The 13,778-nt window shown below is 32.5% G+C and overlaps 2 protein-coding genes across 2 annotated transcripts; one reads left to right on the forward strand and one right to left on the reverse strand.

Annotated features, from left to right (window-relative positions):
* The first annotated feature begins 4,743 nt into the window (after positions 1 to 4,743).
* Positions 4,744 to 5,994, forward strand: LOC131629840 (glutathione gamma-glutamylcysteinyltransferase 1-like). The gene is made up of 5 exons (XM_058900640.1): positions 4,744 to 4,812; positions 4,951 to 5,107; positions 5,209 to 5,447; positions 5,539 to 5,702; positions 5,943 to 5,994. Exons 1-5 carry the CDS (start codon positions 4,744 to 4,746, stop codon positions 5,992 to 5,994), a joined length of 681 nt encoding a protein of 226 aa, XP_058756623.1.
* A 2,482-nt stretch (positions 5,995 to 8,476) lies between these two features.
* On the reverse strand, positions 8,477 to 11,224 carry LOC131629841 (uncharacterized). Its single transcript, XM_058900641.1, has 3 exons — positions 10,984 to 11,224; positions 10,369 to 10,605; positions 8,477 to 8,553 (listed from the first exon to the last, which is right to left on the reverse strand). The coding sequence occupies exons 1-3, from the start codon at positions 11,222 to 11,224 to the stop codon at positions 8,477 to 8,479; spliced, it is 555 nt and encodes a 184-aa protein (XP_058756624.1).
* Positions 11,225 to 13,778: the final 2,554 nt, after the last annotated feature.

Consider the following 13,778-nt stretch of genomic DNA (forward strand, 5'->3'; position numbering starts at 1 on the left):
GTCAAAACCGTATAACAATAAGGTGTACACGTAATATTTTCCAAAGTTATAATATGATAAATGAGTTACTTGAGTGGTCATCTCTAATCTTAGAGGTCAACTTAATCCCATGTTTATAAAGTCATAATATTACGGATATAATTTAAATTTTTTGACATATTATTTAACTTACGTATAAAATATAAATAGAGGGATGAAGAAAAAAACTAGACATTTAAAAACAAATTGTATTGAATCGTACCAATTCGTGACACTAGCTGGTTGAGTTTGGGTAACTCTGGGGCGCTAAAATGCAATGACTTTGTGTGTCCTTCTAACAAATCATTTTTTCTCTTTATTTTTATTTATCAAAATTGACTAAAATCACCAAAGTTACAAAAATCAAAGTCAATGGACTTAATTGCAATTTTGATCTCTTTATTTTTATATTTTTTTTAATTTTGATTGACCCATTTTAAAATCTGAAACTTTGGTTCCTAAATTTCATAGTTTTTATTTTAGTTCCCCTTTTTTATTATTGAAGACACCTTGAGACAGATAAAAGGATGTAAAGATTATCCACTATGCCGCTGGAAATAAGGGTTTTTACGCGACGACGATGAAATTGCATGATCCCCTTTACTTTCACGAAGATAAAATTTCTTTTCATATCTTTAATTATTTTTTCATTGCATTTATATATAAGAAAATTAATGATTAAGGAAAAGTCAAAAATATTTCTATTTAATTTTTTTCTCACCACATTAAAATTGTGGTTTTTTGATTTTTGCACCATAAAATTCTTAATTTTATTATTAAAGTAATACAACTCTTATATTTTATCAAACTTATCAAATATCTCTCTCTATTTTCTATTTTTTTTCTCTTTTATCACTTTCTCACTACTTTCTTCCACAAAAAAATCTATTATTGATATATATGTTTTTTATATACAAAAAATGGTATTTATAATCGAAATATTTTTTTAGAAAAAATGATAAAGGGGAAAAATTTATTCAAAAAATCTATTATTGATTTAAATATTTTTATATACGAAAATATTTAAATTGATCCAAATATTTTTGTAAATGATACCTAAATAAAAATAATATTTGTATACGGGAAAAATTTATTATTTACGAAAAATGGTATTTATAATCCAAATATTTTTTATTCAAAAATGATATACGGGAAAAAATCTAGTATTGATCTAAATATTTTTATATACGAAATTTACTATTGATCCAAATATTTTTGTAAATAATACCTAAACAAAAATGAAGTTTGTATACGAAAAAAATTTATTATTGATCTAAATATCAATGACTCAGTCCCCTCACCAGTTTGATGTCCGGTCGGGTTTTTAAAACACTGGTATTTATGATTCAAATATTTTTATTCCAAAATGGTATACGGGAAAAAAATTATTATTGATCTAAATATTTTTATATACGAGAAATGATATTTATGATCAAATATTTTTTATCTAAAAATTGTATACGGGAAAATATATATTATTGATCTAAATAGTTTTTTATACGAAAATTTAATATTGATCCAAATATTTTGTAAATGCTACCTAAATAAAAATAATATTTGTATTATTATTTACGAAAAATGTTTTTTATGATTCAAATATCTTTTATTCTAAAATGGTATACTGGAAAAAATCTACGATTGATGTAAATATTTTTATATACAAAATTTACTATTGATCCAAATATTTTTGTAAATGATACTTAAACAAAAATGAAGTCTGTGTACGAGAAAAAAAATCTATTATTGACCTAAATATTTTTATATACGAGAAATGATATTTATAATCAAATAATTTTTATCCAAAAATGGTATACGGAAAAAAATATATTATTATCTAAATATTTTAATTTACAAAAATTTAATATTGATCCAAATATTTTTGTAAATGATACCTAAACAAAAATAATATTTGTATACAGAAAAAAAATCTATTATTTACTAAAAATGGTATTTATGACCTAAATATTTTTTATTCAAAAATGGTATATGGGAAAAAATTTATTATTGATCTAAATATTTTTATAAATGGAATTTACTATTGATCTAAATATTTTTGTAAATGATACTTAAACAAAAATGAAGTCTGTATACAGAAAAAAATTTATTGTTGATCTAAATATTTTTATATATGAGAAATTGTATTTATGATTAAATATTTTTAATCCAAAAATGGTATACGGAAAAAATCTATTATTTATCTAAATATTTTTATATACGAAATAATTTATTATTTATCTAAGTTTTTTTCCTTTTTAACATTTTTATTTTAAATAAATGATGTATTCAAATTTGTGTAATTGAATAGAACCCATGTGTATGAATGGGTTTGTTACTAGTTGGTTTAAAGTTTAAATCATGTGAGGGGGAAAATAATAAACAAGGAGGGAAAGTGAAACTGAGAGGGCGAAGTGATTTGGATTTCCTTATGATTTTTCTTCTAATTTAGGTTCATTTCTTTTATTTTCACACAATTTTATTTTTCTATAGATAGTTTAGATTTATAATGTTAAATAATATTTTGAACAAGGATATTAATAATAATAATAATAATAATAATATATAATAAATAACTAATATAATATAAAATGCAATATTGTATATATAATTTATATTTCAATTAAATTTTTTTTTATAAAAATACCACTAAATTGTTTTGTAATTGTGAGCGACAGGAGATTCACCTTCGTGAAGTTTGATAATTTTTAAGTAAGAGTATGCGACGGTTGGTTCACCGTTGTGACCTTTGATGAATTCTCATGATGCAGGGCGTGTGATGTGTGGTTTATATGGCGACGGTTTTTAAACAGTCGTGACTTGATTTCTAGGGCGGTAGGTGTATAACCATCGTCATATTTAATTATTTTTTAATAATTTAAGGGCGGTATGTGTTTACCGTCGTGACACGCATCTCTTTATTAGAGTTACGACAGTTATCAAGTAATTGTCGCAATTTTTGTGTTGTAAAACCCTTATTTTCTTGTAGTGTAATTAAAATGTTTCTCAAAATTAGACAAGAATTCTCGACAACTAAATTATTTACCGTAAAAGGGATCATTAGATTGATTAATGGAAATAGATTGAAATTTTATTAAAAAATATCACTTATAATTATTTTAATTATATTGAAAATTCTATTAATAGAAATAACTTATATTTTTTTTAAACAAATTAAACATTTATAAAAAAACCACATAATTATATTCTTTATTTTATCACTTATAATTATTCTAAATAGATTGAAAATTCTATAATAAAAATAAATCAGTTATAATTATTCTCAAATCCAAAATTTTTATTCTTAATATATATATTTTTAAATAATTAATGCTGCAATATTTATTTTCATTTCTCTTCTGCCATTGTTATTTGAATTTTATTTTTTTGGTTAAATATGATTTTTTTTTTCATTTAAGTAGATCATTATTTTCAATCCACATATGTTTTGTTACTAATTTTAATTTCTATTTCTCAACAAATTTTCATATTACATATTTTAAGTTACTGGATTTCTTAGTCTTTTGAAAAATTATTAGAATTTTTAATTTATTTAAAATAATTATAAATGATTTTTATTTTATAGAATTTTCTATCTATTTAGAATAATTATAAATGATTTTTTTAAAAATTTCAATCTATATTTCTTTATTTTTTTTAGAATTTTAATCTAATTAGAATAATTATAAGTGCTTTATTTTTTAATATAATTTTCAATCTATTTCAATTAATCATTCTAAAAATAACTCTTACACAGTTGCCGAGAATAGGGCCGGTCCCAACCTTTTAGAAGTCCGAGGCAAAGAAAAAAATAGACCTTTAATAAAAAAAATGAATTTTTATTCGTTTTTAAAATGAAGAAGAATTTTTGAAGCAAGATAATAAATATAAAGTTTTGGTTGTTTTTAACAACAAAAAATATCAATGCAAATAAGAGTTTCTAACAAAAAAAAATGAGTTAATTGTGCAATAAACTTTTAAATATTTAATTATAATATACAAAAAGTCTTTAAAATTTATACTAAAATAAATTAAAATAAAATTATAAGGGCTACAACAAATAATCATTAATGTAAAATTTAATTTAAAATACTGTTATAAATTTCAGAGAGCAATTGAAATAATGAAATATTCTGGTAAAAAAATAGAGAATTGAAAATTTGCAATCCAATGGGTTGACGTTAAGTATCTACTATAATGTCTGTGGGTCTGCTTGTCTGGGTCCAGGGTCTGTCCTGTCGAGAATTGTTATCAAATTTTGAAAAATATTTTAATCATTATAAAATATTTAAATTATGTGATCTTAATAGATTTTATTTAAATTTTTGATGATTTTTAAAATATTATAAGATATTAATTAGTAAATTAAAAAATATATTTAAAGAATAGACAGAAAGCAAATCTTTTTGTCATATTATATTTTACTTTTAAGTGATTAAATATATATTGTTGATTAAACAAAATCAACGGATATTATTTTATTTACACAATCAACTGATATTATTTGGTGTCATCAATATCAATATCAATATTTACTATATTAATGTAAGTTTAGAAGGCGCCTAATTGAGAAAGAAAAAAAAAGGTTATTGAGAAGAAGAAAAAAAAGCAAGATAGATTCATAGACAGTAGAAGATACCATCATCGCTTCTTTCATCAATGGCTCACCTCCTAAGACCCGCAATATTTAAAGCTACAAGAGGAATTTCTACACATCCTCTTCCTTCAACAATGGCAGAAGGATTTTACAAGCGAACTCTTCCATCACTTGCCATTGATTTTGTTTCCGAGGAAGGCAAGGTTAGTGTATTATCAAAAGTGTTATACATTTTTTTATTACTGCTAAAATATTGTCTATTCCATTCAGTAATACTAATCATCCACTCTTAGGTTAGGTTTAGGACTTTAAATTTATTCTTAAAATTTTAATGTTAACAGCAACTTTTCGCTGAAGGCCTTCAAAGCGGAACTATGGAAGGTTTTTTTAGGTTGATTCCTTATTTTCAAACACAATCAGAACTAACTTATTGTGGTTTAGCTAGTCTTGCCATGGTCCTCAATGCTCTTGCCATTGATCCTGGTAGAAAATGGAAAGGTATTTCTCTTTACAACTATTTTAAAATCTTATGGTTTGCCTAGTTTATAACTAAAGATCGAATTTTGTTAATGTGTTTGTTATTTGGGCATGTGCAGGAGGACCTTGGAGATGGTTTGACGAATCTATGTTGGATTATTGTGAACCTTTAGAAGTTATTAGAGGTAGAGGCATCGCATTTGACAAACTTGCAAGTTTGGCTCAATTTGCAGGAGCTAAAGTTGATGCCTTTCATGCCACTCAAAGCTCCATTGATGATTTTCGTAAACATGTCATCAAATGTTCAAATTCGAATGACTGTCATTTAATTTCATCATACCACAGACATGCTCTCAAACAAGTATGTATATGATTCGGTTGTGAATTTTACTTTGCTTAAATTGACTATATAGAAGGATTTGACAATGTTTACTTTATTAATATTATAACAGACGGGATCGGGTCATTATTCTCCTATCGGAGGCTATCATGTTGAAAAGGATATGGTATTAATTTTGGATGTTGCTCGTTTTAAGTATCCTCCTCATTGGATTCCACTTACCCATCTTTGGGAAGGCATGAATTATGTTGTTAAATCTACCGGAAAATCTAGAGGGTAAACTTCTCTAAATTTTATACAATTTTGCATTGACCTTGTCAAACTATTAGTGCTAATGAACCGAGTCAACTATTTTTATTGAAGAAATTAAATATTTGTTAATGATCCTAGACAATTTAAGCATTTAGAAAATTTCATAAATTTATAGTCTTTACATGATTTAAACATTTATTTTGTCATCCTTTTACATATTATGTGTGATTATTATTTATGTAAATTTGCTAATTACCTCTCCAGGTTCATGCTTATATCAAGGCCGCATAGAGAAACTTTTGAAGGAAATGCATGACCTGATTTCACTTGTAAACTCTTCAAATTGTCGCTTCTGCCTGCTGTCTATGTGAAAACACAAGCTTTTTAACATATGAGTACTTGTGGCTGAGTTTATAATTTAGTCAATGTATTGTCAATATAAATTTATGTTAGAGAACTTGAAACCCATTATTTAGTACCTAAACTATTTTTCCTTCATATTCATTAGTAATGGTCAAGTTATAAAAATTACTTTTATTTTTTATTTTATACATGATGCATGCCAATTACAGTGAAAAATTTAAAATTTAAAGGGTAGAGGTAGATGATCCCCGTCCCTGCACTCGAGGTAGTGCTCTAATCGAGGTAGATGTCTCAGAGTAGGGGTATTTGTGGTGCGGTTTAGGCGGTTTTGACATAAAAAATCATCCGAACCGTAAGAGGAAAAAGTGTGCGCGGTTCGTTTGGTTCGGTTGACTTTTAGAAATAAAACCGAACCAAATCAAACCAATGGATTTACATTAGTTCGGTTGGTTCGTTTTTTTTTTTTTACAAAAATTTATTGAGCCATACATACACATGGATGACAACATAACTTTGTATTTAATCATTTATGTGTTATCAAATAACAACAAAATTCATCATATTTGGATAACAACTTTCCATTTAATATATAAAAATAATATTATATAAAAGTGGAATAAAAAATATAAAATAGTAGCATAAAATAATATAAAAAACATTATAATGAAATAGAAAGAAAAAAAGAGGAGATGAAATATTAGAGAAGATGAAAAAGAAAGAGTAGAAGATATGCGATTAGATAAGAAGAGGAACATTAAAACGTAATTGGAAGAGAGAACGGTAGAATCAAAATAATAAGATGAAAGAGAAAGAACTTAAGAGATGAAAGACTAGAAAAGAATATGTGATATGTGTTTGGAAAAGAAGATGAGAAAAAGGTGCAATACCGCTAGGAGAGATTTGGGAAGACTTAAACTGAAACCTTAAGTGTGAGGAAGAAAAAATCATTCGTAATCATTAGGCTAAGGCATAATAGGTTTGACTTTGGGATAGATATAAGTTAATTGAAGTTTGAGGGGTTTTAACAAAATGCGGTTTGGTTCGGTTTGTAAAATACAAACCGCAAACTGAACCGAACCGCGCGGTTTGTTAAAAAATGACCCAAACACATCCGAACCAAATGCGGTTTTTTGCGGTTTCGGTTTGGTTTGGTTCGATTTTGCGGTTTTCTATTAGGCCGGTTTGGTTTTGAACACCCCTATCTCCGAGCTCCACTATTTATGTCCTTTGGATGAGTGAGATTCTAAGAGGGGGTGTCATCTACGCAGAAATGTGTGTAATCTTTGACTAAGGGGAATTGATTGATGTAGTCAAACGTGCAAAGTGTGTCCAATAGTACCCTGGGGGAATTTGTTGTTGTAGTCAGATGTAGGAAGTGTAACACCCCAATTCTACCCAAGCACTTAGGTAACAGTTATCAGAGTATAAAAATTTCTTAATAAACAATTAGGGTATTACACATAAGTAACCACACCATAAAACATAATATATCTGTACATGATGCGTAACACAAATAATCAAAGAGGAAAGATTAACATAAACACCTGTTATCATACTTCATCCATATATATATATAACAGTGTACAAAACATCCAAAGTAATTCTCCAAGATACAACATAGGAGAAATTGTTCCAAATATAAAACATGAATACATCCAAAGGATCAAATATACATCAAAAAGATCCTAGAAGTATCATCTGTAAAACAAGTGTTCAAATCCCCCCTAGGTGTTACGTATCACGAGCGAACGACACAAAAACAGACGACTGCTAAATAGACATCTATACCTGCGGATCACCTGCACATTACCCACAAGTAGGTAATATTAAAACAGAAGGGTGAGAATATTATTCATAATGAATAAGCATGATAAATGTAGTAATGTCAACAATTACCATCAAGAATCATAACACATCAATTCCACCGTTCAAACAAAACCAATGTATAAGCAATGCGATAAATGAATGAGAACATAATGTAAAGACAAATGATGATGAATGAGACGCGACTATGCATATGCATGTGGTACCAATCTAGAGTAAACTCCTCTTGTCATTATGACAAATACACCTGCCGAGCATTATGCTGGGACTTTATTCCACTCAGGTATCATCGAGCATATAGCCCCTACTGATGACTAAATTGCCACTCAGGCTAAAAATATCGTTACCGAGCATTAAGCTCCCACTGGTAACCAATGCCCATACAGGCCACCTGCTAATAGCATCCCGCTTATTAGCGTAATGAAATGTTATGCTGTGCAAACAGACAACTCGATTAATTAACAACAATATCCATAATATTATCCGGTCACATATCACATCACACCGGTTATATTAATCCCCAATTACACATCACCAATTAATAGCAATGTTATCAATTATATCATACCACAATTGCCACACAGGCGTTCATAATCACACAGCATACACATTCACTGTAAGACATCATTGAATATCAATTTCCATTTCACAAAATCATGTATGAAATTCATTCCACCACTACCACCCTCTATATTATCATATAGCTCATTAAATATGCTACCTAACACTTCAAACGGCGTATAGAAATGACTTACGGATCACAAGATACAGTAAAAAGAAGTTTGGAAAAACAACATTCAGCATTGGCCGCTTAGCGGACAAGGAACCTCCGCTTAGCGATGATTCCAGAGGCAAAATGGAAAATTTTCAAAGACCTCCGCTTAGCGGGTCGCTTAGCGGACCTGCGATATTTTTCAGAAAATATCAGGCTCCGCTTAGCGGACCCAGGGCCGCTTAGCGGACCTGCTAAAACTCAGAAAAACCAGGTCGTGACAGACCTGTTCCAGCCCATTCTTTCCATTCCAAAACCTCACATCTTCACTTATACAACATATTCATGCTATTTCCACTCATGGATCATGAAAAACACATGGTTAAATCATTACTTAACCTATTTAACCTATATTTCTTCCTTTTCAAGTAAACCATAGAAAATGAAGAATAAGGAATGATCAAGCATACCAACACAACACATACCATCAACCAACTTCATTCATGCTTATACAACCAACAAAATCATCACAACTTTCATTATTATGAACAAAGCATGAAAAATATGAAAATTGCAAGAAAACTCAAGAACACAACAAAACTACAAGAATCATACATTCAAGATAAATTATATTCACCCCCTTACTTGATTACTAGCTATGGTTTGATTGATTCTTCACAAAAACTCAAGCTTTCTCTCTTTGTTCTTCTTTTGGTTTTTCTCTTCTTCTTTCTCTTCTCACTTTTTCTATACTTTTCTATTTTTATGGTTTTCTTTTGTTTTTCTTTCTTCTTATCTCTAGCCAAGTTCCCCCCACTACTTCATATTCAAAATATCCCACTTAGCGGTCTAAACTTAATTATTCCGAAAAAACCCCAAAACGTGAAATATTACGTCATTAATATTTCTACTACAGAAAACATCAAAATCATCAATTAAATAATATTTTACCATACCGAACTATTACCGACTGACACGACTCAAAAACGGTAAAATTTAGAAAAATACAGCAAACATCACAAATAGACAGAAAAACACAATTACGGGCGTTACAATCCTCCCCCACTTAAAAGATTTTCGTCCTCGAAAATAAAAGTTTACCTGCTTCAAACAACTCAGGGTAGGAGTCTCGCATCTTACTCTCCAACTCCCAGGTCAAACTTTCACCCGCTGCACCTAACCATACGACTTTCACTAAGGCGATCTCTTTACCTCTTAGCATCTTAGTCTCACCATCCTCAATACGCACAGGTATCGTCTCAACCGTTAGGTTCTCACGCACTTGCGCATCGTCCATCTGAATCACATGGGATGGATCCGCAATGTATCTCCTCAATTGAGACACATGGAATACATCGTGCAAATTAGCAAGACTTGGCGGTAACGCCACCCGATACGCAACTTTGCCAACTCTCTCCGATATCTGATAAGGACCAATAAAACGCGGAGTAAGCTTCCTCGATTTCAAAGCTCGACCAACACCCGTCATAGGCGTAACCCTTAAGAAAACATGATCACCAGCTTGAAATTCCAAATCCTTCCTTCGCTTGTCATGATAACTCTTTTTCCTACTTTGCTAACTTTTCATCTTCTCACGAATAAACTTCACCTTCTCTGTAGTCTCCCTTACCATCTCAGGTCCGAGTACCACACTCTCGCCCGATTCAAACCAACATAAAGGAGTCCTACACTTACGACCATACAAAACTTCAAAAGGTGCCATTCCGATACTAGAATGAAAACTGTTGTTGTAAGTGAATTCTATCAACGGAAGATAAGTATCCCACGAACCTCCCTTCTCAAGAACACACGCTCTCAACAAGTCTTCCAACGATTGAATAGTCCTCTCAGTCTGGCCGTCTGTCTGAGGATGATAAGCCGAACTCAACCTCAACTTAGAGCCTAAAGCCTCTTGTAAACTCTTCCAAAAATCAGATGTAAACCTCGGATCCCGATGCGACACAATACTCAACGGTATACCATGTAACTTCACTATCACCCTGATATAAATCTCGGCTAACTTCGCCACTGGAAAAGTGATGTTAATAGGAATAAAGTGAGCAGACTTTGTCAACCTATCAACGATCACCCAAATTGCATCAAAACCTCTCAAAGTACTCGGCAAACTCGTTACAAAGTCCATGGAAATACTATCCCACTTCCACTCTGAGATATCCAACGGTTGCAACAACCCTGCAGGACGTTGATGTTCCACCTTCGACTTCTGACAAACCAAACATGAATACACAAACTGAGCCACGTCTCTTTTCAAACCAGACCACCAAAAGATCTTCTTCAAATCTTGATACATCTTATTGGCTCCCGGATGAATACTCAAACTGCTTCTGTGACCTTCCTCTAAAATCATCTTCTTTAACTCGGAATCATCAGGTACACAAATCCTACCACGGAATCTCAAAACACCCTGACTATCCACACTGAAGTCACCCTCAACACCTTGATTTGCCACCATAAACAAATCAACAAGCTTCACATCCGTTTTCTGTCTCTCGCTAATGGTTGATAGAAAATCATTGGTCACTTTCAGCATACCCAACCTCACACTATCCGATGTCAATTCACATACCAAGCTAAGATCACGAAACTGCTCTAAAAGTTTCCACTCTTCCACCATCAACACAGACATATGCAAAGATTTCCGACTCAAAGCATCAGCAACCACATTAGCTTTACCAGGATGGTAATTCAAGCTAAAATCGTAGTCCTTCAGAAATTCCAACCACCTACGTTGCCTCATGTTCAATTCTTTCTGATCAAATAAGTATCTCAAACTCTTATGATCACTAAAGACCTCGAACCTTGCACCGTATAGATAATGCCTCCAAATCTTCAATACAAAAACAACCGCAGCTAACTCCAAATCATGAGTAGGATAATTCTTCTCATGAATCCTTAACTGCCTCGAAGCGTAAGCCACCACCTTACCTTCCTGCATCAAAACACCACCTAACCCCATATGAGATGCATCACAATACACCACAAACGGTTCATTAGGATCTGGTAAAATCAAAATCGGAGCTGAAGTCAATCTTCTCTTCAACTCTTCAAAATTCCTTTCACAATCAATATCCCAAATAAACGCTTTACCCTTGCAAGTAAGCTGAGTTAACGGAAGTGCCAACTTCGAAATGCCTTCTATAAATCTACGGTAATAACCCGCCAGACCTAAGAAGCTTCTGATCTCAGTAACCGATTTCGGAACCTCCCATTGTAGCACTGCATCTACCTTGGATGGATCCACTGCAATCCCGTTACCTGAAATCACATGACCAAGAAAACTCACCTCTGCTAACCAGAACTCGCACTTGGATAACTTAGCATACAACTGCCTCTCTTTCAAAACCTGTAACACAACACGCAAATGCTCCGTATGCTCCTCCGGAGACTTAGAATAAATCAAGATATCATCTATGAAGACCACAACAAACTTATCCAACTGATCATGGAATATGCGATTCATATACTCCATAAACACACCAGGTGCATTAGAAACTCCGAACGGCATCACCAAAAACTCATAATGCCCGTATCGAGTTCTAAACGCCGTCTTCTGAATATCCTCCTCCTTCACCCGAATTTGATGGTAACCAGATCTCAAATCAATCTTGCTAAACACACTGGCTCCCACCAACTGATCCATCAAGTCATCGATCCTAGGAAGCGGATACTTATTCTTAATTGTAACCTTGTTCAACTGACGATAATCAATGCACAACCTCATGCTACCATCCTTCTTCTTTACCAATAAAACTGGAGCTCCCCATGGTGAAACACTAGGCCTCACAAAACGTTTTGCCAGTAACTCTTCCAATTGTTTCTTCAATTCCACCAATTCTGATGCCGGCATTCTATATGGTGCCATAGACACAGGCCTCGTACCAGGAACTAGATCTATGGAAAACTCCACCTCTCTCTTCGGCGGCACATCAGAAAAATCTTCAGGAAACACCTCAGGAAATTCACAAACAACCGGAAAATCCCCAACTGCAGCTCGACTCTCCACAGTCAAAGATGCAAACAACCCAAACAAATGCGCCCCATCTGCCAACAGTAAATTCAACTCTTTGGTAGATAAGACACCAACTTCCGCATCTCTCTCAAGAAATGGAAATCTCACCAACTTGTGATAACAATCTATATGGACACGATTACTCATCAACCAGTCCATTCCCAGAACCACGTCTAACTCGTGCATCGGCAAACAAATAAAATCAACAGTAAAGTCCTTACTGAAGATCGATACAGGACAATTCTCACAAACTAGAGAAGTAGTCACCGACCCCATTGCTGGTAAATCGATAACCATTTCACCACCCAAATCAGACAAAACAAGACCTAATCTTCTAACACAATCAGCTGCTATAAAACAATGAGAAGCACCCGCATCAATAATAGCAATTAAAGGAATGCCATTTATAAAACAAGTACCTCTGATCAGTCGATCACCCTTGTCCGTCTGAGTTCCAGCTAACGCAAACACCTTCCCACCAAATTGAACCTTCTTCTTCGGACACTGACCACTCATGTGTCCCTCTTCACCACAATGAAAACATACCACCCCCTTAAACGTGCAATCAGGCAATATATGTCGTACCCTTCCACACTTGTAACACTTCCTCACATTGCCGGTGCAGACATCAGCTTTGTGACCAGGTTTACCACACTTATAACATACAATCTTAGCAGGAGCATCTCCCCCACTAAACCTTTGTCCATAGGCCATCTTTTGCTTACCCTTTCCTCCATCATACGGTTTCCCTCTATTCTGTGGACCCTTGTTTCTCTTCTCATTAATAACTTTATAATGAGCATTGTTGTCTTCATCAAAGATCCTACAGCTATCCACCAAATCTGGAAACACCCGAATCTTCTGATATCCTACCGCTTTCTTGATATCAGAACGCAACCCATTCTCAAACTTAATGCACTTAGAAAATTCAGCTCCCTAACCAACAAAGTGTGGGTAAAATTTCAAAAGTTCATTAAATTTTGCCGCATACTCAGACACCGACCTATTGCCTTGAACCAACGCCAAAAATTCTGTCTCTTTCTTCCCACGGACATCCTCCGGGTAATACTTCCTTAAAAATTCCCTTTTGAACACCGCCCATGAAATCTCTTCACCCGCGGCTTCTAACCTTGCCAAAGTCTCCATCCACCAATCATCAGCTTCCTCAGCC

This window comes from Vicia villosa, unplaced genomic scaffold (genome assembly GCF_029867415.1).
Source record: "Vicia villosa cultivar HV-30 ecotype Madison, WI unplaced genomic scaffold, Vvil1.0 ctg.000621F_1_1, whole genome shotgun sequence".
Taxonomy (NCBI): domain Eukaryota; kingdom Viridiplantae; phylum Streptophyta; class Magnoliopsida; order Fabales; family Fabaceae; genus Vicia; species Vicia villosa.

Coding starts and splice junctions, on each gene's coding strand:
- LOC131629840 (XM_058900640.1), top strand. CDS start 4,744: ATGGCAGAAGGATTTTACAAGCGAACTCTTCCATCACTTGCCATTGAT. Junction 4,813..4,950: donor TTGTTTCCGAGGAAGGCAAG/GTTAGTGTATTA, acceptor TAATGTTAACAG/CAACTTTTCGCTGAAGGCCT. Junction 5,703..5,942: donor TCTACCGGAAAATCTAGAGG/GTAAACTTCTCT, acceptor TTACCTCTCCAG/GTTCATGCTTATATCAAGGC.
- LOC131629841 (XM_058900641.1), bottom strand. CDS start 11,224: ATGTCTGTGTTGATGGTGGAAGAGTGGAAACTTTTAGAGCAGTTTCGT. Junction 10,606..10,983: donor GGGTGTTTTGAGATTCCGTG/GTAGGATTTGTG, acceptor TCACTTTTCCAG/TGGCGAAGTTAGCCGAGATT. Junction 8,554..10,368: donor GTGTGTTCTTGAGAAGGGAG/GTTCGTGGGATA, acceptor ATGATAATATAG/AGGGTGGTAGTGGTGGAATG.